The 25,368-nt window shown below is 37.0% G+C and overlaps 9 protein-coding genes across 11 annotated transcripts; 5 read left to right on the forward strand and 4 right to left on the reverse strand.

Moving 5' to 3' along the window:
* Positions 1 to 489: 489 nt before the first annotated feature.
* On the reverse strand, positions 490 to 3,318 carry LOC111832036 (enolase 1, chloroplastic). Its single transcript, XM_023788199.1, has 7 exons — positions 2,872 to 3,318; positions 2,206 to 2,513; positions 1,845 to 1,999; positions 1,394 to 1,711; positions 1,139 to 1,285; positions 1,022 to 1,072; positions 490 to 800 (listed from the first exon to the last, which is right to left on the reverse strand). The coding sequence occupies exons 1-7, from the start codon at positions 3,261 to 3,263 to the stop codon at positions 735 to 737; spliced, it is 1,437 nt and encodes a 478-aa protein (XP_023643967.1). The 5' UTR covers positions 3,264 to 3,318; the 3' UTR covers positions 490 to 734.
* Positions 3,319 to 3,574: 256 nt separating this feature from the next.
* On the forward strand, positions 3,575 to 7,301 carry LOC17894344 (2-isopropylmalate synthase 2, chloroplastic). 2 transcript variants are annotated; one of them, XM_023788092.1, is made up of 12 exons: positions 3,580 to 4,387; positions 4,761 to 4,974; positions 5,048 to 5,128; positions 5,220 to 5,312; positions 5,404 to 5,490; positions 5,768 to 5,868; positions 5,951 to 5,984; positions 6,062 to 6,136; positions 6,244 to 6,327; positions 6,416 to 6,550; positions 6,638 to 6,783; positions 6,895 to 7,301. In XM_023788092.1, the coding sequence occupies exons 1-12, from the start codon at positions 3,687 to 3,689 to the stop codon at positions 7,031 to 7,033; spliced, it is 1,890 nt and encodes a 629-aa protein (XP_023643860.1). In that variant the 5' UTR covers positions 3,580 to 3,686; the 3' UTR covers positions 7,034 to 7,301. The 2 variants fall into 2 exon arrangements, with proteins under 2 accessions (XP_023643861.1, XP_023643860.1); XM_023788093.1 differs by lacking the exons at positions 6,638 to 6,783; positions 6,895 to 7,301 and having other exon boundaries at positions 3,575 to 4,387; positions 6,062 to 6,135; positions 6,242 to 6,327; positions 6,416 to 6,511.
* A 224-nt stretch (positions 7,302 to 7,525) lies between these two features.
* LOC17895195 (tetraspanin-17) lies at positions 7,526 to 8,520 on the forward strand. Its single transcript, XM_023788205.1, is given in 3 exon segments — positions 7,526 to 7,606; positions 7,608 to 7,973; positions 8,052 to 8,520. Coding segments are annotated over 3 exon segments (747 nt in total). The 3' UTR covers positions 8,352 to 8,520.
* On the reverse strand, positions 8,413 to 9,985 carry LOC17894628 (60S ribosomal protein L6-3). The gene is made up of 4 exons (XM_006300272.2): positions 9,638 to 9,985; positions 9,281 to 9,387; positions 8,969 to 9,150; positions 8,413 to 8,754 (listed from the first exon to the last, which is right to left on the reverse strand). Exons 1-4 carry the CDS (start codon positions 9,892 to 9,894, stop codon positions 8,599 to 8,601), a joined length of 702 nt encoding a protein of 233 aa, XP_006300334.1. The 5' UTR covers positions 9,895 to 9,985; the 3' UTR covers positions 8,413 to 8,598.
* Positions 9,986 to 10,437: 452 nt separating this feature from the next.
* LOC17894051 lies at positions 10,438 to 11,198 on the forward strand. Its single transcript, XM_006301338.2, has one exon. The coding sequence runs from the start codon at positions 10,446 to 10,448 to the stop codon at positions 11,022 to 11,024; it is 579 nt and encodes a 192-aa protein (XP_006301400.2). The 5' UTR covers positions 10,438 to 10,445; the 3' UTR covers positions 11,025 to 11,198.
* A 785-nt stretch (positions 11,199 to 11,983) lies between these two features.
* Positions 11,984 to 13,410, reverse strand: LOC17894964 (peptidyl-prolyl cis-trans isomerase CYP26-2, chloroplastic). 2 transcript variants are annotated; one of them, XM_006302304.2, is made up of 3 exons: positions 13,027 to 13,410; positions 12,366 to 12,940; positions 11,984 to 12,281 (listed from the first exon to the last, which is right to left on the reverse strand). In XM_006302304.2, the coding sequence occupies exons 1-3, from the start codon at positions 13,297 to 13,299 to the stop codon at positions 12,167 to 12,169; spliced, it is 963 nt and encodes a 320-aa protein (XP_006302366.2). In that variant the 5' UTR covers positions 13,300 to 13,410; the 3' UTR covers positions 11,984 to 12,166. The 2 variants fall into 2 exon arrangements, with proteins under 2 accessions (XP_006302366.2, XP_023643307.1); XM_023787539.1 differs by having other exon boundaries at positions 12,366 to 12,891; positions 13,027 to 13,110.
* Positions 13,411 to 16,294: 2,884 nt separating this feature from the next.
* Positions 16,295 to 18,089, forward strand: LOC17895937 (transcription factor MYB122). Its single transcript, XM_006302556.2, has 3 exons — positions 16,295 to 16,744; positions 16,860 to 16,989; positions 17,296 to 18,089. Exons 1-3 carry the CDS (start codon positions 16,612 to 16,614, stop codon positions 17,924 to 17,926), a joined length of 894 nt encoding a protein of 297 aa, XP_006302618.1. The 5' UTR covers positions 16,295 to 16,611; the 3' UTR covers positions 17,927 to 18,089.
* A 3,454-nt stretch (positions 18,090 to 21,543) lies between these two features.
* On the forward strand, positions 21,544 to 22,889 carry LOC17895247 (cytosolic sulfotransferase 18). Its single transcript, XM_006302423.2, has one exon. It carries the CDS (start codon positions 21,647 to 21,649, stop codon positions 22,685 to 22,687), a length of 1,041 nt encoding a protein of 346 aa, XP_006302485.1. The 5' UTR covers positions 21,544 to 21,646; the 3' UTR covers positions 22,688 to 22,889.
* A 138-nt stretch (positions 22,890 to 23,027) lies between these two features.
* On the reverse strand, positions 23,028 to 24,295 carry LOC17894300 (cytosolic sulfotransferase 16). Its single transcript, XM_006302454.2, has one exon. The coding sequence runs from the start codon at positions 24,182 to 24,184 to the stop codon at positions 23,171 to 23,173; it is 1,014 nt and encodes a 337-aa protein (XP_006302516.1). The 5' UTR covers positions 24,185 to 24,295; the 3' UTR covers positions 23,028 to 23,170.
* Between the last annotated feature and the right edge of the window lie 1,073 nt (positions 24,296 to 25,368).

A 25,368-nucleotide genomic window follows, 5' to 3' on the forward strand; every position in this document is an offset into this window, starting at 1 on the left:
TACAACTTCCACGTGACCCTTTTGTTGTCCTATTGAGATTTGAGGCCATTACGTGTTATTCTCGACTTTGCCACAAAAATATACAAAAAGCAAACTGGTTGGAGAGAACCTTCTTTCACATGCTTCAGATCATTCGTTTCTGGTCTAAGTCTTAATTGTTACCATTATAGGCTTTTCTACAATACCATTTGATACATTATTTAGAAAATGTAAAATGAAAAATAAAATAATTTATTGTTATTTATTTCGTTGTGTATTTGTAAGTTGTAACTAAACCATATTTATTTCATTTTTAACATAATAAACGCAAAAAAAAAAAAAAATCGTGACTTGTATTTGTTTCGCGTAGCTGAATGAATCATGCCAACGTTTATGTACGTTGAACGAGAGAGTTATAACTGTACTAATTTTCTTTATCTCAGCTGTGACCAGAATTTCAATATTCAACCATAAAAGTCATTGGAACTTAGTAACAATAAACTCATCATATAATGGACCAAAGATAATGGCAAACTCGGGTTATCTGATTAATCTGAAATATGACTGGTCGATCCATGTTCACATCAGTATCAATCACATTACAACACAAAACTATGTGGAAAAGCTGTTTCTATTATTTGTTTTCTTTCTAATAATTTTCAGAGACAGCTTACAAAAGGCTAATACTGGAAGAACTCATTTGGTTTTTACCTAATCGTGTAAGCAAAGCCAATGAGTTGCCTTCTTCAACTTTCTCATGGTGATCTGAAGGCTTCACCAGCGTAGCGCACATTGCCGAGTTCCTCTTCGATACGGAGAAGCTGCAACGGAGATAAATCAAACTCACATTATGAGTTACTCTCTCTTATTACCACCTCAGAATTAAACTACCAAGTTGTGTTTGTTTTTATCAGTTTTACTACACAGTTTCTACCAACTCAAAAGTGTAAAATCTAACAAACACACATTCAATCATTTCATGTATCAAGGCTCAATTCGTGGTTATTTAGTTGCAGCATAAGTTTGGATATTAGTTAATTACCTGGTTGTATTTTGACAATCGTTCACTTCGGCACGGAGCACCAGTTTTGATCTACAAAAACAGGGAATGGTTAGCCAACACTCTACGATGTGGACATGTTTAGATAATGTAATGTACCTGTCCGCTTGCTAAACCAACAGAAAGATCTGCTATGAAGTTATCCTCTGTCTCGCCACTCCTGTGACTAACCATCACACCCCAACCTGCAGCTTTTGAGTCAAGTGCTGCTTGGATTGACTCGGTCACTGTCCCAATCTGGTTAACCTGTGACACACATGAATTACAAGCAAAATGAATTTCATGGGTTTGATAAATGATCTAGAGAATTGAGGTCAGCAGGAAGATAATGAATAACTATAGTTTTTTTTTTACCTTCAAGAGAAGAGCATTGCAAGACTTTTTCTTAATAGCTTCAGCTATCCTCTTAGGGTTAGTGACCAACAAGTCATCCCCCACGAGTTGGATATCCACAGAGGATTGCAATGAAGCCCATGAGCTCCAATCATCTTGGTCAAAAGGATCTTCGATAGAGACAATTGGGAAATCCTTGATGAAATCTCTGTAGAGGTCAGCAAGACTCTCAGCTGATAGAACATGAGCTCCATCGTTTGGCTGTTTCTTGAAATTCAAATCGTATCTACCATCTTTCGTAAAAAACTCTGATGCAGCGACATCCATTCCTATTTTGATCTGCAAATGCATTAAACTACGTGAGTGATGCAACATTACACAGATGCTGTTGTTTAATGGAACACAGAAGACTCAGTAGCAATTTGATCATGTGAAATAAATAAATATGCATTTAAAAGGGGAACTTGGCTACCTTTCCAGTGTAACCGGCTTTTTCAATTGCATCTATGAGCAGAACTAGTCCCTCTCTGTTATCTTGAACATTTGGAGCAAATCCTCCTTCATCTCCGACATTACAAGCATCTTGACCGTACTTAGTTTTGATTATCCCCTTCAGTGTATGATAAACTGTAATCAACAATGTAAATTATATGCAGTACTTTCAGAAGATAAATGCTTTGTTATAATCAAAACAACAAGAAGAAGATGGAAACCAAAAGAGAAAGACATAATAGGAAGGTGTTTATCACAGCTTTTCAATTTTTTTATATCTGACATCAATGCAAACTTAAAATCAAATTCAAGCAGGTTAGACTAAAATATCAGTAACTGACCTTCACTTCCCATCTGGAAGGCCTCAGAGAATGAGGTTGCTCCTACAGGTAGTATCATAAACTCTTGCATAGCCAAACTATTCCCAGCATGACTGCCTCCATTGATCACATTGAAAGCAGGAACTGGCATGACAAGCTCCTTTGTTCCCGATATTTCCTGGATATGTTTGTACAAAGGCACTCCTTTAGCTCCAGCACCTGCCCTGCAAACGCTCAGTGATACTCCTAATATCGCATTAGCCCCGAGCTTTGACTTGTTTGGGGTCCCATCAAGTTCCAGCATAAGGGCATCGACATCAGCTTGGTTCCTTGAAGGAAAAAGAAGGTAAACATATTACACACAAGTATCCCAACGGTTCAGAAGCAAAAATCACAAACAGAACAAGTCAAGAATGACACCTACTTCAACACTAAATAGTATGAATCAAAATCAAAGCTACATTCCACAAACAAGTTCAATAACCTCTACTAGATTCCAAATTCAGCAGTCATGCATCCAAACTTATGAATCAAACAGCTGATTAAGTCAAGGGAAACTAACGATTTGAAACCAAGTCAAAGACTGCAGAAAAAAATGACACAAAATATTCTAAACAAAGCATAACAACTCCAAAATCACAACTTTTATATGTCCATTTGGATTCTAAAACAAAATCTTATTCTCACCTAACGTCAACTCCGATGAGTTTCGGAGCGACAAGCTCATTGATATTTTTAATAGCCTGTAATACACCTTTACCCCCATAGACGCTCTTGTCACCATCTCTAAGCTCGAGCGCTTCGTAGATCCCGGTCGATGCACCACTAGGAACAGCCGAACGATACAGATCATCGGTAATCAGATCAACCTCCACCGTCGGGTTCCCTCTACTATCAATAATCTGTCTCGCCTTCACTCCTTTCACTCTACTCTCCTTGGCCACCACCGAGCATTGCACACCGCTGCGGCGGAATCTCAGGCATGAGGGAGCGGCAGATTCCAAATATCTCTGGCCGGTAAGACGCGACGGAGAGATGAAAGATCTCTGGAGATGGTGAGGTTTTGTAGTCGAAGCCATTCACGAAAGCTCAAAAGGCACTCTCTGGTTCCTTCGCCTATTGTTTTGACTAAAATGGAGGAGCTGAGAATAAAAATGGAGTTTTATAATTTGAAAAACGACCTTTTGAGGGTTGGTGCAGGCGATGAAAACTAAGGAGTCAAAAGTACGACCAGAAATTAAACCGGTTCAATTTCCTTTAGATTTTCCGGTTAATAGAATTCAATGGTTTGGTTTCGGTTCAAAAATTTTCAAATAAAACAAAATAAGAATATTCAGATATTTCATTCATTCACAAGCAAATAAATAGTATGTCGACAACAACAAAAAAAGAAGCAAATAAACAGTAACCAGACACTGCGCCGTCGCCGCCAGGAGAATATCATATACAGTATAAATACATTATATATCTCTCTGATCACTAGCTTAAGGTATTTAACTGCAATGGCGTCTTCGATCCTCAGAACCACTAATTCACCATATATCTCTGTACCTTCAATTCCCGCCTTATCATCCTCCTCTTCCTCACCAATTTCATCTATTCATCTCCGATCAGACAACCACCATGCTGTCTCCCTTTGCACCGCCGCGAAGTTCCGTGTCTCGTGCTCAATCTCCGGTTCTTATCCTCTACCACCTCATACTCCTCGGCTTCGTCCTGATTACATCCCTAATCGCATTTCAGACCCTAATTACGTCAGAATCTTCGACACGACTCTCAGAGACGGCGAACAGTCTCCCGGAGCTACGCTAACGTCCAAGGAAAAGCTCGATATCGCTCGTCAGTTAGCCAAGCTCGGAGTCGACATCATTGAAGCTGGGTTCCCCGCTGCTTCGAAAGACGATTTCGAGGCTGTGAAGACCATAGCGGAGACTGTTGGCAATACCATGGACGAAAATGGCTATGTCCCTGTTATCTGTGGGCTCTCGAGATGTAACAAGAAGGATATAGAGACGGCTTGGGAGGCTGTGAAGTATGCTAAACGGCCCAGGATTCATACGTTTATTGCAACTAGTGATATTCATTTGAAGTATAAGTTGAAGAAGAGCAAAGAAGAGGTTATTGAGATAGCTCGGAATATGGTTGGATTTGCCAGGAGCTTGGGTTGTCAAGATGTTGAATTTAGTCCTGAAGATGCTGGAAGGTAATAATTTTTTATTGATTCTTTTGGGCTGTGAGAAGAAATAAACAAAAGAAGAAAACTTTTACATTGACTCAAGTTTTGCACTTCAGAAAACGTTTCCCAATTTGGAATTTGATTCTCTGTTTTTGAAATGCCTAATATCGTTGTACCACTTTGTGTTAAAAGATTCATACTTTTGCTACAACATTTCAGTGCATTGTGTAGATTCTATTTATTTTGATTGCTGCCTAGAATTTTGTTGTGAAGTGTCGTCGTGGAATGTGCTTTTTTAAGGATTCGATAGTAAAAATTTTGATGTTTTGATGCTCTTTCGATAGTGGCTATTAACAACTTTTGAAACTTAAAATTGTAAAAAATGTCACTTGGTGTTCAGATCGGAGAGAGAGTATTTGTACGAGATTCTTGGTGAAGTGATAAAAGCTGGAGCTACAACTCTCAACATACCTGACACTGTTGGTATAACCTTGCCTAGTGAGTTTGGTCAGTTGATTGCTGATATTAAAGCTAATACTCCTGGGATCCAGAATGTTATAATCTCTACACATTGTCAAAATGATCTTGGACTCTCCACTGCCAACACTCTATCTGTATGTCAATTTTTGTTTCCATTTTATGAGATTAGCTGTTACAAATTGTTACTTACATGTGTTCTGAATTCAGGGTGCACATTCCGGTGCAAGACAAGTGGAAGTGACGATCAATGGAATTGGCGAAAGAGCTGGAAACGCTTCATTAGAAGAGGTCAGATATTACAACCTCTTCAAGTAGCTTCCTTTTCATAGCTGCATTTTAAATACTTAATATTTTTTAATATTTCATTCTAACTTTATAGGTTGTCATGGCCATAAAATGCCGAGGAGATCATGTATTAGGAGGCCTGTTTACTGGAATCGATACCCGGCACATTGTAATGACAAGCAAGATGGTACACATTTTGAACTTCATTCTACTTTTTCACATAAAAGGGGGAACTTTTTGGAGATTTTCCTTTTTGAGGTCTACTGTCATTTGCTCAGGTTGAAGAGTACACTGGTATGCAAACGCAGCCCCATAAGGCTATTGTAGGAGCAAACGCCTTTGCACACGAAAGTGGTATTCATCAGGTTAGTTAATGAAACGTAGTTGATGCTATTCTTATTGTTTTTGTGACTAAAGTCTGCTTCATTGACATTAAACGGGAGAAATGTAACTCTCCTAGTCTGATATTTTAATTCTTGCAAGGTATAACTTACCCTTATAGCATTTTGCTTAGTCTCTCAGTGAGAAGAATTGGTGTAATAATTTGGTTCATAACTCATGACATGTATATTTACCCTTTCAATCATCTGCATAACTTTGTTCATTATTGTTTTTTGGTCATAATTCATGCACTCTATTTAGGATGGAATGCTGAAGCACAAGGGTACATATGAAATTATGAGCCCCGAAGAGATTGGACTCGAGCGATCAAATGAAGCTGGTATTGTATTAGGAAAGCTCAGGTATGGCAAACTTGTTGTTCAGACTGTTATTCCAGATGCGCTTGTCTTGTTTAAACTAATGCTTATTATTTATCGTATCCAGTGGGCGTCACGCACTGAAAGACCGTTTGAATGAGGTACATGTCCCCTTATCCGTACTCACTGTCACCATCTTAGTAAGATAATGTTTTCTCATCATTTTTTACCTTTCCAGCTCGGTTATGTCCTGGATGATGGTCAGCTCAGCAACCTTTTTTGGCGTTTCAAAGCTGTCGCAGAGCAAAAAAAGGTAGTAAAAACCTTGGGGGAATCAGGTTTTTGCTGTTTCAATATTTTTCAGTGTTGTGGAGGTTTTGCATAATGTCTCTTGATTGTCTTTGTTATTTGGTGATCCAGAGAGTTACCGATGCAGACTTAATAGCTTTAGTATCTGATGAAGTGTTTCAGCCAGAGGCAGTATGGAAACTTTTGGACATACAGGTGAAAACTGGAGCTTGGATTTGTTTTCTCTCTCTCTATTTTCTTCTTCAGTCAATTCTAATTCTGATTATCGAAGTTGGGAATGTAGATAACTTGTGGAACTCTCGGTCTCTCAACATCAACGGTAAAACTTTCGGATTCCGATGGCAAAGAGCATGTAGCTTGTTCTATTGGAACTGGACCTGTAGATGCAGCTTATAAGGCAGTTGATCTTATCGTTAAGGTACTTCTTCCGCTAGGATTGAGGGTTATATACGTATTAATATCAATGAGTACTTATCTAATGCTGATCATTGGATTTCATATTCAGGAACCCGCGACTCTACTTGAGTACTCGATGAATGCAGTAACAGAAGGTATTGATGCTATTGCGAGCACACGGGTTCTAATCCGCGGAGGCAACTACTACTCATCAACAAACGCCATAACTGGTGAATCTGTTGAAAGAACTTTTAGGTAAATTCACTTTATCTTCTTCATCATCCTTGTTGAAACTATTCTAGCAACTGAAACTAAAGAAAAGAATAGCAATAATTATTCTGTCTCCCTGAGTTTGTGTTCTTACAGTGGAACCGGAGCAGGGATGGACATTGTAGTATCAAGCGTTAAAGCTTATGTTGGAGCTTTGAACAAAATGTTGGGTTTCAAAGAACACTCCTCTACTTTGAGAAAAATATCTTCGGAGGCAAGTGACGTCCCTGTCTGAAACCTGCAAAATCTCAGATCAATCACAATTTAGAGTTTACACTTTTCTTTTGTACTAGGTGAGTAAAAGCTTTCTAATTTATTAGCGTTAAAGAAAATGGTACTAAATGTATAAGAAGATGAGTGTTGGCTTTGGTTTTCTGGAATAGTTATGACATAAAAGAAGAGTCATATACAGTAAGTAGCAAATGCTGTCAAAACCTGGGATTTGGTTAAGTTAGCATTGAAACAGAACAACATTTCTATATATAGTTCGTCATTTGCCACAACGGGAAAAATCATTTAACAATCTTAATTTCCTCATAAACTAAACTAAGACAAGATTTAAATTCTAATTCATTTCCTTCCAACAAACAAACCAAAGACAACAGAAACCAACTTCGCTAGAAAAGTTTATTTTCTTACGTATTCATTTCCTTGGTTCATAAAGAGAACCTCAAATAACAAATTTTCTCGAAGTTAAGAGGCTTCGTGTTCACCGAATTGGGAAAAAATGTTGGAAGTGCTATCTGGATTTCTAACAATGACGACAATAATCTTGATATCTACAGGCCTCACAATGATGGGAACAGGTCTTATATCAAAGAAGGACAGTGTCTTCTTGCATCCAAGAAACCTCAGGCCAGTTTGTGTTCATTGGTCTGTTTCTTCTGTTGATTCCGCAGCTCGGTCTATACGGAATATGTTGCCGCTCCAAACTTCTTTTCAATATTTTCTTCTACGGCATGGTTGTGGTCATGATCATTGTATCTTCTTTTTCAATCAAATGTTTTCTTTACAACACCGCTTTTGGCATCCCTAAGAATCCGGCCGAGGACAACCGCACCCTGCCATAGTTACTTGGCCGGCTGGTCTCGAAGGAGAAGTTTAAGAAGGTGACCTCGTGTATCATTCACAACCATGACTGTAATTTCAATGCCAGCAAAAACAGCAATGTTTGGGTAAGTTTTGAACTGTTTACTATTAATAAAAGACATGTTACTAATATGAAACTAAACTAACATGCTATACATATGCAGAAGTATTGCTGTGCACAACCGGTAGGATGTGAGACCGTGACGATGTTTGACAAGCCAGGCGAGTGGAGCTGGAAACATCAGTATGAACGGAACCAAGTTCCAGACAACTGTTCTTATGATTATTGTTTGGATTGCAAAGGCTGCCAACTAAGCATCTTAAAAGCCATTGTTCATCAATGGAAATACCTCTCAATGTTTCTTTATCGTACTCTAGTCCTTTCCTGCATCAGTCTTGCCATGGCTTGGTTTCTCAAGGAGACTATCCATCAAACCGAAGATTATCTAGGCTCTTACAGTTGAACTAATAGAATCGGTGGATGATTTTGGTATCTGATACGTTTGTTTGAGTTCATAGCAGCTATAACATAATTTAAGTCTCTATTGAAAAAAAGTTCAGTAGTTTATCCATATGTAAAAACAGAAAATATAGAAGGTATAAGACAAAAATTTGATGTTTCTGATCAGTGAACAAGAACAAAACAACCATTAAGAAGGTGAAACACTTCGGGAGACAGATACTCTGAAGACTCAAAAAAGGTTATGAAACCTAGAAAAGAAGCTCATGGGGCTTCATTCCTTGTTTCAATGAAAACCTTGCTCCGAGGTAAATCTTCAACTCTGGAACTGCTTCAATGGCTTTGATCAAAGATGCATCCACGGCTTTCTGGTCATCTTTCTTCCCTTGTGGGATATCCTTCTTCTCCTGTGATAGTTAAAAAAAAAAAAAAAAAGATGTTAAGTCAAGCATATGATTTCAATTTTGGTCAACAACGACAAGGAAGAGAAACTTTCATGTTGTCCATTCTTCTGGAACAGACTGTAATAATCAACATGAATTGGCGTTCAATTTAAAATGCGATATAAAACCTCTTTCTGATCAAGCAATGATTATTGTAACTTTCCAATGATTATTATACCTCTTTGTCAGCCTCAAAGAACTCTCCTTCTCCCTTCTTCTTTTTCTTCTCAGCAACCTTGCCAAAGTACTTATCATCGAATTTATCAAGGGTGACTCCAGAAATGTCAACCTTAGTGGAAGTGCCGATCACATAGGCCTGGTTAACACACCTTAAAGGAACACCATTGATCTTGAAAGGTCCTGAAGATCAATAACAGAAGAGGAAAACTTGAGATCCAAACAAAAGACATACGAAAATATAGTGGATGAGAGTTGTCCAAATGGAGAATAGACTGTGGCAATCAAGAGAGCAGATGAAGATAAAACTCACCGGTCACAAGAAGCAAACCAGAGGGAAGTTGCTTCAGAAAAACAACTCTCTTGCCCTTGAACCTACCAGCAAGGATGATCAGCACAGTCCCTGGTGTGATGCTTGATCTACAATTCAAATATTATTAACCCCACTTGTCAAATGGCGTAACCAAATCAAGGCAGAGAACATTGTAATCTTCATAAACCAATGCATTTCCACAAATTCTCCAAAAAATACCATGAGACAAATGATGCACAAATTTGTCACCTTTCCGGCAGATATTCAAATCTCACATATAACCCTTTCAGCAAATCAACCAAACACATAGAAGAAACTGTGTCGAGCTAGGATACAGTGTATCAACAGCTAAAGTACCTGAGCTTGGTAGGTTTTGGCGTGCGCCTGTTAGCAAGAGGTTTCTTAACATCTTCAGCTGGATAGAACTTCGGTGGCTTCTCCGCCGGAGCATCGACCTTTGATTTAGCATCGTGGCGGGGGAAAACGCCTCCATTCTTGGCCTTGACTGCCCACAAACCCCTCTTATGGTACATCTGGGATCTCGAGTATTTTCCAACTCCCCTGATCAGATCAGGGTTTCTGTTCACCTTCGGCGTCCTCTGTTTTGCCGGCATGGTTCTCTCTGTCGAGATGAATCAAGAATTTTTCCCGGCTGAGAGTAGTGAAGGGGGGAGGGAGAGTTGAGGCGGAGGATAGGTACAGTTGAAGTCTTGAAGACAAAGAATCCCTAATTGAATTTTACCAAACTCGTGGGCTTGAATTAGATCGGGCTTTTAATGTGGACCGTGACATACAATAATAGGATTTGATTTCTTAATTGGTACTGTTTTTGTTTAATTTCTTGGTAACCATAAACTTTGATTTTACACAAAGAAACACTCAAAACTCAAACTCAAACTCAAACTCACAAATTTAAAACAAATAATAGCTGTGTATTTTGGAACTTACATCAATAATGTAAAATTCTGGTATTTTTATAACTTTTAATCAATAGTATAATGACTTCTAAACTAAAGTAAATCTTTGTAAAATCAGATCAAACTACAAAAGTCAACGTTTGCTTCACCTCTAAGAGTGCAATGGATCATATATATATCTTTACTATTATAAGTTGAGAAGCTTTTGATGAAGCTGATGAGGATTTCTCCCTTTTATTCACCTTTACATGTCGTTCTTCAACAAACATTGGTCGGCTCAAAAGCTCTTAAAAAAGACCAATGTTCATGTGCACATGCCTCTATATATCACTCCCAGTCCCAGATATACCATAACTAAAGAGTCCAAGAACCAAAAAACATCATTACATTTAATAGCTATGGCTAGTAGTAGCAGCAGCTCGTCGTTGTTTCCTACCCAACAACAAACGCAACAGCAATTAGGAGGAAATGAGCTCGAACCTGCAGCTACCAATGCCAATCTAATTGCAGCACCAAACGCTCCAAACCATTACTCCTCCGGCTCCATTGGACCCTTCTTCGCAGTCATCTCTGTTCTCGTCGTTCTTGCAGTTCTCTCCTGCTTCTTGGGTCGTATATGCGCACGGCGCCGCCAGAGTACTGTTTCGGTGGCTGAAGTCAATCCGTTGGAGATGATTAAGAGTGGTGGGATTTTAGGATGGCTGAGGCGAAGATGGAGAAGGTGTTTGGCCGGAGATGTTGAGGCCGGAGCTAAAGTTGCTGATTGTGCTGGTAAAGAAACACCTAAAGATAATGATCAAGCTCGTCTAGAAGCACCTCCAGCTTGATCTTGGTGCGTGTGTGTGTTAGACTAGTAATAAGAGTATCAACATCCGAAGTAAAATGTAAGCTAACTATTAGCATCATCGAAATGGTTTTTTCAATTCTTCAAACACATCTCGTTACCTTATCACGAGTTTTATCATTTCTTAACGATTACTTGATTTGAACTGTTTTTCATTGATTTAAGATCGCACACATTCAAAAACAAGATTGATAGATTATCCATATGTAGAACAAAAATCCAGATAGCAGCAGCCAAAAATTTGTGTCTGGCCAATGGGTGAGAACAGAACCAACCCTTTAGAGTGTAAAATTTCAGGAGACAGATACTCTAGAAACCTCAGAAAAAGGTTATGAAACCTAGAAAACAAGCACATGGGGCTTCATTCCTTGTTTCAGTGAAAACCTTGCACCAAGGTAAATCTCTAACTCTGGAACTGCTTCAATGGCTTTGATCGAAGCTGCATCCACGGCCTGTTGACCTTAGGTGTCCTCTGCTTCGCCGGCATAGTTCTTTTCTATCTGTCGACAAGAGAATCAATAGATTTTCGGGCTGAGAATGTTGGATGCGGGAGTGTCGCAGAAGAAGATAGGGATAGCGTGGGCTCGTCGTGGGCTTTAGGGTCATATTGGGCTTTTATTGCGGACCAAAAGACAATGTTTTTGTGTATGTGTAATGTTGTTATGTCACATAACATGGATTCATATTGGAAGTTGTTGGAAATAATCCTTAAGTTTTTCAATATCCAATCCAGCCCCAGCAATCCAATTGAATGGTCTATGCCTCTATGGAGAATGTAAAGACAAGGACAACCATGGCTGCAACTTTCCATGTGGTTTGATTTCTCGTCACACGCTTATATGATAATATAGTTCCAATAACAACAACCATGGCTGCAACTTTCTATGTGGTTTAAACAATGTTGAACGATTGAAGCAGACTGTTGAATATGGCAATATGCTATGGCCAAAGACAACAATTTCTTATCACGCTTATAATTTCTCATTTGATAATATATACTACATATATAGTTCCGCCAACAACCATGGCTGCAATTTTCCGATGTGCTGAACGATTGGAGCAGTTTGTTGAGTTGAGAAAAAAGAAAAAAAAAAAAAAAAGAACCCTGCGTAGAACATGAGCTCATCATAGAGACTGTGACTCTATCAAACCACAACTGGTAACTACAACCTTTGAATAAGGCCGATTAAAACCTCTCTCCGCCACCACGGCTCTCTTATCTCCGATCACTTTAGCCACCCTATTCACAAGAACCACAATCTTAACCCTTGATCTCAAAAAAGAAAAACACAATTCAAATCCAAGGGTCAATAATAATGTGTACCTGAAATAAGGAGAAGAAGTGTTATCCCTAACAGTCTTAACTTGTCTAATCTTGTCCACAACTCCCATTCCTTCCAAAACCTTGCCAATGACCAACACCGAGTCCTCCAGCTCCGGCGAATCCACAGCCGTTATTACAAACTCCGTTCCGTTTGGTCCCACGGCGTTAACCTCTTCCTCCACCACAAACTTCCCATTCCTCGCCACAAGCTTCGTCTTCGGCGGCGGCTTCGACGGATCCCTCACCACTATCCCTACACTTCCCGCCCTATTCTCGTTACATATCTCTCCTCTTCTCCCTCTCTCCCACTCTTCGATTAAGTTCTGTAGACTCCCGACCGCGGCGGTGGCTCGCTCGGCGTCAACGCCGTACGATCTGATCCCGCCGTGCTGGACGTAGCCTGGCATGATCTTCACGAACTCTTTTCTCCGGTAACTTATCCCGGCTTTCCCGCTCACTATGCTGCTGAATCTAGCTGCTCCCGCCGGCACATCGTCTCCGTATAATCCGATTATGATCCTTCCCACTGGTTCTCCATCGATCGATACATCAATGAACGCTTTCTTAGTCGGAACCTTAATTTTGGGGAAGAAATCGAAAATTTAAAGTATAAATCGAAAAGAATGAGAAAAATTGAAACTGAAATCAACATTTTCCTTACTCTGTCTACGCAATTTGTGGGATTGGGATTATTAATAGGTGTATCTGCTGCTTGAGCTTTGGAGAAGTCGAGCAATGGCGTCAGAGCTGTTTGAGTACCGAGGAGTAGAAGTAACGAGGATTTACTTAGATTCCGTCGTGATAATTTGCAGTTTCGTTCCAAAGACGACGGAGACGTTCCGACGGTGGTTCTCCGGCTGTTCTGCGGTGGCTCTATAGAGGACGGTTGAAACTTAGCGGAAGGGGACAACAGTTTTGCATTGCGGAGCATCATATTTTGTCTAGCTGATGATGAATATGAGTGAATCCGTTTGTTAATAACAATGTCATTGGTGGAGGAAGATACATTAGATAGTGAAACTGGATTTCCTGGATAAGGAATTGAAAGTGAGCCAGCCATATATATATATATACATGACCATTTCATGGCACACAAACGTAATAACCAAATCAGATTCCTTTATTTATATCAAAACTTCCTCAATTTATTATTCTTCCCAAACTAAGGCCCAATACAAAGCCCATGACCATTAGAAGTTATACTTGATACTCCGGTCAACCAAGTAAGAGACTCAGATTACTACTCCACTGTGGTCTATGGCGGTTAGTTGGAAGAACTGAACTGTTAGTCTGTTAGTTATGTCAAAGAGTTTGGTAGCTTTTTGGAAAATCACTTGCAAGTGCATTGTTGCATCTACCTATTACTCTTGTAATATTCTGAATAAAAACAAAATTGAAGTCGCTTTGGTTGTGTTTTATTTGATCGACAAATAAGCCTCCAAATAAGCCTCGGTATGTTGCTTCACAGTTGCTATTTGCTATTTGCTAGTACTATTTATCTCGCACGGAAGATGCCAAATAATAATTTTTTTTTAATTAGGTCAACTTTTTCGCTTTGCATAAAACTCTGTTTTAAAAAAAAAAGTAATTATGGTCGATCAGGGCCAAAACAATAACTACAAAGTACAAAAGAAAAGAAAAGATCATTATTAGTTCAGGCTTAATTACGTGAGATAAACATTACAAGAGATAATAAGTTGGAGCATCATGTTTTAAGAGGAGTCCATCTAATTTTCTCTTCATTTAGCCTCCGAGAAACCAGGCTGGCCGTGGATAAAATCGTGGAACGTATTGTTTGTTTTACTACACTTACGATGCTACATATTATCGTACGTACGTGTATATATATATCGGAACAGTACTTGCATGTCTTTTGTAGTGACGGGCTCATTGGACACTGCAACTGCAAGTCGTCTGTCTAGTGAGTAGTAGTAGGTAGTAATGAATGAGCTAATTGAGTATACTGTGTTATCTGATCAGTTTAGTAAGCAAATAATGAGTTGTTGTTAATTAGTCTAACCGTTGAAAATTATAAAGTAGGAAAGTTATACTAATCAACAAAACGGCTCTCTTTCTAATTTTTGTTTTTTTTTGTCAAAGTTATACTAATTCGTTTCTTTCCATGTTTGTGGGTATTTTGATTCAGATAAAATGCTGTCCAGGTCCAATGTTTTGAGCGACCAAGTTGTCTAGTTTTGTTTTGTTTTTTTTCTAATATCAAATGCAAAAATCCGACCGTATTGTTAGCTTACCATTTTATTTATCACTTTCCTCGAATTTTCAGTTTTCGTCTAACAGACGGATATATGCAAGCCAAAGTATTTGGTTGAGACCGCTTTGTTATAATAATGTTTTATTAAAATTCCACAATCTTATTTTTCCTTAGAATAGTCTCGCACTCCTTCTTTTACTGTTGATTTTATCCCGACAATAATACGTTACACGTACTCTTTTTCGCATGAGATATTGTTATTTTTTCGTTTGGATCTAACGTTTTGTGAACCTCAAGGTCAACTTTTTTTTAGAAAAATTCCACGCCTCGTGAAATATGACTTTTTGACAAATTTTAACCGTACGTAATAGCTACTATAATACTATACTCTGATGACTGATTCCATTTTTTACTATTTTACTTTATTTTTAACTTGACTGATTCGTAAGTTTCCAAAAAAAAAAAAAAAACTTGATTGATTCGTTTTGAAAAGTAAAGAGTAAAAGACCGATGAGAAAATATGACAAAGTAAATTGCATTTATTCACGATGTTCCGATCGAAGCGATCAGCATGGGAGAATTACTGTATTGTGACTTGTCCAATAAATGATCCAAAATTTTGTACCTTTGTTCAGTATTTTTAGAAAAATTCCCTTACGTATCATATTTTAGTCTTTTTCCAAAAATATCATAATTTATTTTTATTTTCAAAAATAACACAAAAAGTTGATTTTTGAAGCTGTAGAATTGAATTTTTTTTTAATGTTTAAGTTGACTGTTTATATATAGGTTATAATTTTTAGAGGTATGGTTTAGTGTTTAGGATTTATAAATTAGTTTTGAATGTTATAAATATTAGTTTTAGTTTTGTGATATTTTTGGAAAAAATATTTTAGTAGTATTTTTAGAAAATATTTGTAATGGTATTTTGAAAAAAAAAACATGTTTTTATGATATTTAAGAGAATTCTCTTATATTATATCCATTTCGTGTGATCCAAATTATGATGTTAACGTGAGATATTTAATAGGTCCCTTTTTGACAATTGATATCTATAGTCTCTTTTTCTCATTCAAACCAGATTTTTTTCAATAATTATCAAATTATATATTATTTAAATTTGGGTCAAATCAGTTTTGTTGAAAACAGTATAAAAGAATAATTTATCCTTCCACGACAAATATTAGATTAACATATTAAACACAAATTAAAATATTATATTTTTTTTATTAAGATGCTGAAATAATATGGATAAATGGAAGTTTTTTAAAAAAATGCAATGCAAATACAAAATGATTCTCTTTATAAAACAAATATAAAAACTTTAAACGATACTAAGAGTTAAAAAAGAAAAAATTAAACGATATTTTTAATGAAACGGAAAGAAGAACTAAATTAGAAAACCAAGAGGCCAGAAATTTCCATCTGATTAATGTTAGGGATTAGATTTGTCTATTCACATTTTTCTAGCTATTATAATTTTAAAATTATGTTTTATTTTTGAAAAGAGACATATAAATAAATGGCTAAATAACAAAGAAAATGAAAGATACGTAAAAGAACCTCCATCTCAAATTCCTCCTGTTCCACTTGAATTGCACGTGTCAATCACTTTCAATCTACGCCGTCGGCTGCACACGAACCAGTACGCTTCATCGCTTACTATAAAAAGCTATCCTCCTTCCTCAAATTTTCTCACTTGCCAGCCAAAGTGAGAAAACACACAACATACCAAAAGCTCTCTCTTATCTTTGTTTTCTTCGTCTTCGTCTTCTTCGTCTTCTTCATCTCAAACACACAAAATAACATAAATTGAGAAAGAGGGGAAAACACAACAAAAAGAAGTAGAGTATCTGAGAGGAGTGGCAAAATTTCGATAAGCTGTCTTAATGTTCTTATCAAAATATTAAATATCCAGTTCTTTCTTTGTATGATCCATCCATATAATCTCAAAACAATAAAATCTCTCTTTTTGGCGCCTATACGTACGACTCTAGCTAGCCTCTATTATTACTTTCTAATTAAGAATCAAGAATGGTACGGACGCCGTGCTGTAGAGCAGAAGGGTTGAAGAAAGGAGTATGGACTCAAGAAGAAGACCAAAAGCTTATCGCCCATGTTCAAAGACACGGTGAAGGAGGATGGAGAACCCTTCCTGATAAAGCTGGTATATATATATGTAACCTTTCTCCAGTACTCTTTGTTATTCTTTTCGAAAACTAATTATTAAATCGATCAGACTTTTCAATCAGCTTACCTTTGCATTATGAATAACTTTGTAGGACTCAAAAGATGTGGCAAAAGCTGCAGACTGAGATGGGCGAATTACCTAAGACCTGATATTAAGCGTGGAGATTTTAGCCAAGAAGAGGAAGATTCCATGATCAACCTCCATGCAGTACATGGCAACAAGTATGTTTTTTTTTTCTTTTCGTTTTAACTATAATGACTACGACATGTCTAAGGACAATAATATAGAGTTCAAATGTTTCACACCAAAATAAATGTATATGCATATATATGGTTCGATATATATCTTAATTAGTTTCACTTGCTCAAACAAACGAACGAAAAACGAATCTTTTGTTGTAAATTTAGAATATTTGATTTCACAATAAACCTTAATGATATCCTCACAAGATGTATCTTTCATCCAGTGATGCTGTAATGAAGATTTGGTATATACACATTTGCTAATCATTTATTTATTTATATCAGATGGTCGGCCATAGCTCGTAGGTTACCAGGAAGAACAGACAATGAGATCAAAAACCATTGGAACACTCACATCAAGAAGCGTCTGATCAAGAAAGGTATAGATCCCGTCACCCACAAATCCCTTCTCGATAACCTAGAGGAGAAAAGCACCGTTCATCAGGAAAAAGATGATCAAAAGTCAAAAGACAATAAGTCATCTAGATCATCAGCTCGGTTCTTGAACAAAGTAGCTAACAGATTTGGTCAGAGAGTCAGCCAGAGTGTTCTATCTGATATTATTGGAAGTGGTGGCTCACTTACTAGTCATGCTACTCCTATTATAAGTTCTTCTGAATGCGAGAGGTCAACGAGTTCTTCGTCCACACCAACCTCTTCGGATCTACTCACTAACCAAAGTATAAATGTTGATGCAACAACACCTTTGTCCTCGTCCACGTGCTCTGACTCCTCAGATCTCTTTTTGTATGATGATATCTTCGGTGACATTGAAGATACGACGAGACTGATTTCATCAAGATTTTTGAGTAATGTTGTATCGCACGATGGTGAAGAGTTCTTGATGTTGGATGGGTCTTGTTTGGAGAACACATCGTTCATGAGGGAACTTACAATGATTCTTCAAGAGGATTAAATGGAGACGATGTTTAGTGACGCCGACCAGTGAAGTTGATGACTCATTTGAAGGGATAGACAACTATTTTGGATGAGTATATATATAACTGTCGAGAAATTAGTATTCTTTATGAAGATGATGATGGTGAAAAATGACAAGTAAATTAATTAGAGTTTAATTTGCTCTGGCTTTTTTAGATTTAATCGCGCTTCGCATAATATTATTATATTTGACTGAACATAATAATTTAGCTAGGATATATAAGGTAGGATTTGATTAGTTGCACAGTTCCATTATTCATTTCGGAGGTTGATTACTCATTTTACTTGCACGGTACCATTATTCGTTTTCGGAGTCTGACTAAGGTAGGATTTGATTAGTTGCACAATTCCATGCAATTGATCTACTGTAACTTGGTTGAATAGCTCGAGTTAAAGTGCCATTCATTTAATTTGACAAATTATTTTGAAAATGTTCATAGCTCACTTAAAAGTTTAAAACAAATGTTTTCATAAAGTCGACTACAAGAAAATGTAAGTCTTTCAAATTACATTAATTAGGCATTTATTCAAAAGAAAAAGAAAAAAGGGAATTTTAAACTATCTACCACAATGTTGTGGGTCCATTACTGCATCTACCACATTTTTGAATTGTTTCGGCGAGTACCACATTTGTGTGGTAGTGGTATGTTCGATTGGACGATTTTGCCCTTCAGGAAAATAAACATGTTCAGATATTGTCCATAGTTTAAGTATATCGTAGACAACAACAATTATATTATAGACACAATAATTGTTGTAGACAATAAATATACATAACATGGATTAAAAACAATATCTAGATGATATATACAACAATTATATATAGTATAGAGTAAAAACCATATTATAATATATCGTAGACAATAATTATTCTATCATAGACATTAATTATAACATAAATATAATTAAACTGTTTTTATTTGTTCTTTAAAACAAAGTATATCATGGAACAAACAGACGATAATAAGTAGATTTACATTTCATGGACAAAATAATCTTGTGGACAATAATTTCGTGGACATACATATGTTTAAAACATTTAATAATCGTTGAAAAATCTGGTGTGAATATCGTTGATGGCAGGAATTTCGAATCTCGACTATAAATCGACGTTTCCAGTTCCGAGTTCCAAAACAAAGATTTTGTTGGCATTGTTAAATGTGAAGATGAAAGAAGATAAAGAAGAAAGATGAAAAATCTGGAAAAGATAAGGTAAAGATATAGGCGAACAATCTGATTATACAAACAATCATTATACTCTTTTATTTTAGGCTAAACGTGAGAGCATCTATCAACTCCTCACCTTTTTTTTCCCCCTTTTCCTTTTTATCTTCTTAAAAGTTTGTAAGAATTTTCGTGAAACAAGCGGATTTACAACGAATACTACAATTTACTTTGTTCTTGAAATATATAGTAAGTTGGATTTTTAAATACATTTTCTCTCCCAAAAAATCCTTTTAATTGATATGAATATACATAAATAATGTGACTGCTTAAACTTTAGGGATATATGTTTCGTTAACGGCCTGCTTAAACTTAGTTCTCACACTCGCATAAAAAAAAAAAAATACTAATCGAAAAATCCCATAATGGAAGCACGGTTAGGTTGCAAACAAAATTTTGAACTAATCGCCCTGATTGGTTTGACCAATTAGTTGTATTGTATTTCATCATGTACACACTACACAGTATGACCAATCTTGTATATGATCCTTTTGCTGATCAAACTGTTCTTAATTACCAATGATCTTTTGTAATTCCCCAAACAACTATTTATATATATATATGGTACATGGATAACGGATTAATACTTTTTCGCCAGATAGACTGTTCTTTTTTTTTTTTTTTTTTTTTTGTATTCATGTCTACAACCGCTTAAACGATGATAACCATTTGATATAGTCGAAGTGGCCACGGTTTAATTTCGTTTAGGGAAATAAAAATGCTGAATCTTCAAAATCTGTTAGTAGAAATCCCCAAGAAAACGAATAGATCATAGTATCTTTACTGTTTAGAAGAAAATCTTGTTTTAGATGGATCTGATCGTCGAATACGAACTTATTTCTAAAACACAGTTTGTGTTCAACTGAGCTATATACGTATATATAATACATGTAAATAACCGAAAGAGTTGGGATTTAAGAAAATAACATGTTGGATATTATATTGAGATGTGGATAAAGCTGATGGTCACAAAATCGTTGAGGAGAAGTCAAAGCAATTATGAAAAATCGTTGATCACAAATTAGTCAGTGGTCACGTTGTGTGTGTTACTTGACTTTTCAATGATCCATGCCGTGATTTTGTTTTTCTGTTAAAATCCATGACCTAGTTTCCCTAACTTAAGATATGTTAATTAATGACTCAACGTAACGTACGTTTGCATGATTTTTAATTATTTCGTAAAATATCGATCTTTCAACATTGGCTGATCCTCTCCCACTTGACTGTTTATGGGATTATTTTAAAGCTAATTATTTTGTTTATAATTAATTAATAAACATATACTTAATATTCCCAAAAGTTATATGCTTGATTCCATTTCTTGTTCCAACTCGAGTTCAGTAGACAATCATAATGAAATAATATTATATAACAATAAAAAATGTAAACGTGAAACCACCATCAAATGTCCTATACTGTATGCTACCCCGACCCTTCCTCAACAGAATGGAGGATTCTACTTCTTCCTTGTGTATATCTTTTTTTGTCGTACTTGATTTACGTACCAGCAAAATAGTCTACTCAAAACTTACAAGACTCGGTTAATAATAAATTTCATTACGAATTTTAAAAAGCTATATATGTTCATATAATATTATGGATCATTTCGTTTTATAAAGTTAGTCTTCACACAAGTTTTTTTTTTAAATGTTAAATTATATTTAAAAAAAAAAGTTGAACTGAACTGACTAACCAAACTCTATGTGAAACAAAATAGACTGTATTAATGGTGGACCTAACGTGTTGCAGGCAGATCAATTTGTATGTATGCTATGGTCTCACTCTCACCAAGCCACACCATGGCATGTCTTGGGCTTATGTTGTGATATGGACATCTCTAATAGGATGATCAAGAGCACGGTTGACACTACAAAGGGAACAGGAAACCATGGCTAAAGCATGCATGCATGATGCAACGGATGAGTATGAACCTTACTGGGACAGGTACTTGAGACACTTAAATGAGTTTGTATTTCATCAATTAAGCCATTAATAAAGTAGATATAAGATATCATAAATACTTAATTAAGCAGACTGATTCGTATGCAATGCAATATATATTAATTATAGATCTTTAGAAAGGCAGGAAATTCAGATTTCTGCCAGTGAAGAGTTGTAGTTTATGATGGTTGAGTAGATGAAACAAAAGAAGTGATGTCAAAAAAAAAAAGACAAAATAATTATACTTGGCCTATTTTTTAATATAATTTTCCAATTACGAAGAAGTGCATTTATAAATTAACAAATTATATATTTGTTATATATATACTCTTTTGAGTGTTCTTTTCTGCTTTAAGCATGTGCGCACCAAATCAACAACCTGCAAATCACATAATAACACGTGAGTAAAAAAATAGCTTCATTACTAAAGCCAATCTGATCTTTGTCCAAACACAGAACATGCATCATCATCCATCACTCATCTCCCACTGAACTCCGCTCAAGTCTTTCAAATCATCTTTCTCTATCCCCAATGGAACCAGAAACCCTAACCGGCACGGGCTCGACCTTACCGAACCACGACGAGTCCAAGATAGAATTAACAGAGTTCGAGAAGAATCAGAAAAGGTACCAAGACCTGATCTCCACGTTTCCTCACGAGAAAGGCTGGAGAGCGAAAGAGCCCCTGATCGAGTATGGTGGTTACTGGTGGCTACCGCCTCTCCTCGAAGGTTGTATCCACGCTCAAGAGTTCTTTCAAGCGCGGCCAAGTGACTTCCTCGTATGTAGCTACCCAAAGACAGGTACCACTTGGCTCAAAGCCTTGACTTTCGCCATCGCTAATCGATCCCGCTTCGATGATTCCTCCAATCCCCTCCTGAAACGTAACCCTCACGAGTTTGTTCCTTACATTGAGATCGATTTCCCTTTCTTCCCTGAAGTTGATGTTCTCAAAGACAAAGGAAACACTCTGTTTTCAACTCATATCCCATACGAGTTATTACCTGATTCGGTTGTGAAATCGGGTTGTAAGATGGTTTACATCTGGAGAGACCCAAAGGACACTTTCATCTCCATGTGGACTTTTATTCACAAGGACAGGACAGATCTTGGACCTGTCAGCAATCTTGAGGAGTCTTTTGATATGTACTGTCGTGGTCTGTGTGGGTACGGTCCTTACCTTGATCATGTCCTGGCGTATTGGAAAGCTTACCAACAACATCCAGATCGGATTTTGTTCCTCAAGTACGAGACTATGAGAGCTGATCCTTTGCCGTACGTGAAGAGTCTGGCTGAGTTTATGGGTTATGGATTCACTGCTGAGGAAGAGGAGAAAGGTGTTGTTGAGAAAGTGGTGACTCTTTGCAGCTTCGAGACATTGAAGAATCTTGAAGCTAACAAAGGAGAGAAAGACAGAGAGGATCGTCCTGGTGTTTATGCGAACAGCGCTTATTTCAGGAAAGGAAAGGTGGGAGATTGGACAAATCATCTGACTCCAGAGATGGCAGCTCGTATCGATGGCATAATGGAAGAGAAATTTAAGGGCACCGGTCTGCTTGAGCATGGTAAGTGACTGGTTCTTGTTAATTCCGAACAATGACTGATCCTTATATGCTTTGTTCACAGCAGAAGTTTGCTAGCTCCTCATGTTATAATTTGAGTCTATAATGTAATAAATAAGCTATATATATTGAAAGAATAAATATTGTTCTGTTTATCCAACTGTATTGTTTCTATCAAAGGAATTGGCTTTCTAGTGGCATTATTTATCATCATTGTCGAGTCAGCTGTGTAACCACAGCCAAATCCTACTTGGATTTCAAAAATTGCTTTCTTACAATCTTTTTTTTGTTTGTGATCATAAAAAATGGAATCTGAATTTCTCCCTACTAACTCAAGTATCTAGGATCATATATTGAAGTATCTTTCTCTTGTTATTAAGAAGATGATGCAGATACTAATGAGAACACAGAAACAAACAGAGCAAAACAGAGCATCCTCTGTTCCGCCGCACCAAATAAACAAAAGGACTAGAAGAAATTTAAAGATAAAACATTCAATTATCATGTTGAAGCAAGCCAGTATCTTTGAACTTCTCCTCCACTAGACCATCGATACGAGCAGCCATCTCGGGAGTAAGATAATTAGCCCAATCTCCGACCTTTCCTTTCCTAAAATAGGCGCTATTGGCATAAACAGCAGGACGATCCTCTCTTTCTTTATCTCCTTTGTTAGCTTCAAGATTCTTCAACGTCTCAAAGCTGCAAAGTTTCACCACTTTCTCAGCAACACCTTTCCCCTCTTCCTCAGCAGTGAAGCCATAACCCATGAACTCAGCCAGTCTCTTCACAAACGGCAGAGGATTAGCTCTCATGGTCTCGTACCTAAGGAACAAAATCCTATCCGGATTCTCTTGGTAAGACTTCCAATAACCTAACACATGGTCCAGATAAGGACCGTACACAGATAAACCTTTACAAAACATATCAAAGCTCTCCTCAAGACTCGTTAACTGACCCTCTTGAGACTTCTCCTTGTGTAAGAAAGTCCACATGGAAATGAAAGTGTCTTTTGGGTCTCTCCATATGTAAACCATTTTGCAACCCGAGTTCACAATCGAATCGGGTAATGACCCGTTTGGGATATGGGTAGAGAAAAGCGTGTTCTTTTTGTCTTGAAGAACATCAACGGTTGGATAAAACGCGAAATCTATCTCAACGTAAGGCACGAACTCGTGAGGGTTACGTTTGAGAAGTGGGTTCGTAGCGTCGTCGAAACGAGAACGGTTCACGATTGCGTAAGTTAAGGCTTTGAGCCAAGTCGTACCGGTTTTTGGGTAGCTACAGACGAGGAAATCAGTGGGTCGTGCTTCGAAATGGTCTTTAGCGTGGAAAAGACCTTCGAGGAGACATTCTTGCCACCAGTGTCCGCCATATTGGGTTAAGATCTCATCGGGTCTCCAGCCTTTGCTCTTTGGAAGTGTAGCGATGAAACCTTGGTACTTCTTCTGGGTTTTCTCGAACTCTGTGAGCTCAGCTTCGGCTCCGTTCTGGGCCGTCTTTGATGCCATTGCGGATGAACTCGAGTAACGGGAAGCTTTGTTAATAAGAGTAGTAGAAGTTGGACTGAGATTCTTGGAAGATGAGAAAAGGGTTTTATAATACAAGGAAAAATTTAGGTAGGTGGTGACTGGTGATGGCTCGATAATGGTCAACATCAGTTGAATTGAAACAACAAAATTATACTAGAGTTTAGTTGTTTATTAATAAGTAATCGGTTTAAGCCTTATAAAAATTCCGTCTTGAGTTGGTAAAATTGGATTTTGTTTTATTGTCGCAAGTCATATTGAAAACTTTATTTAACACTTGTGTAAATCGTTAAAGTAGTTTTTATGTATTTGTATGTAACAATGAAAGTAAGCAAGTAATTGTGTAAAAGAAGAAATGGTAAGGAGAGAAAAAGTGGTTGTTGGTAAAAAAACAATAAACAAAAAAAAAGATCACGTTTTAGAAATGGAAGTTAGCAGGTAGGGAGGCTTGTGTTGGTCGGTCACTTGGTCTGGCTCCGTAACTGAGTTCGGTCGTGCAGCTTCCAACCATTCTACTTTCTGGATATATCTTTTTGTCGACCATTCTTCAATTGTACGTACTTACTTACAAAGCCTCCGCTTTTAAAGGCTCGGCAGTCCGGTCCATTAAAAGCCCATATGTGTATCTACTTGTATGGTATAATTTATGTGTGTAACTGATCAAACTGTTGTCAAAAGCCCATAGTAAACGAAAAACATGTTGTCTCGTTTCACATAGCACACAAGTTTGTTTAGGTGTGACCCAAATGCGCGCATACAAGGTTAGCCATATTTCCACAATTCAAAGATAGTTTAGTTTCCCCTTCTATTTTGATTTGAATTTGACTTGCAGAGCTATCTACAAAGTAATATGTATCGGCTATTTGTTGTACTATAACAACAAGAAAAACCAAATTTTAAAACTCTGATATAATAACTAGTAAATCAATGCATTTGTATGTTTTTGTTAAATATAAGTGTCACGATTTCAATTGAAAAAAATGTCAATATAGCATGATTGATTAACATCTGAATTTTTATTGATTTGACTTTTATATATATCAAATCCGGTACTTAAACTTTCAAGACTATAATTATTTTGGATGTGGTGACAAAAAAAGAAAAGAAAGTCACTAATTAAAGACATCTCACATGGGAAATAAGACAACCCCAAAGTTGCATGATCT

Source organism: Capsella rubella, unplaced genomic scaffold, assembly GCF_000375325.1.
Source record: "Capsella rubella cultivar Monte Gargano unplaced genomic scaffold, Caprub1_0 scaffold_2, whole genome shotgun sequence".
NCBI classification, from domain to species: domain Eukaryota; kingdom Viridiplantae; phylum Streptophyta; class Magnoliopsida; order Brassicales; family Brassicaceae; genus Capsella; species Capsella rubella.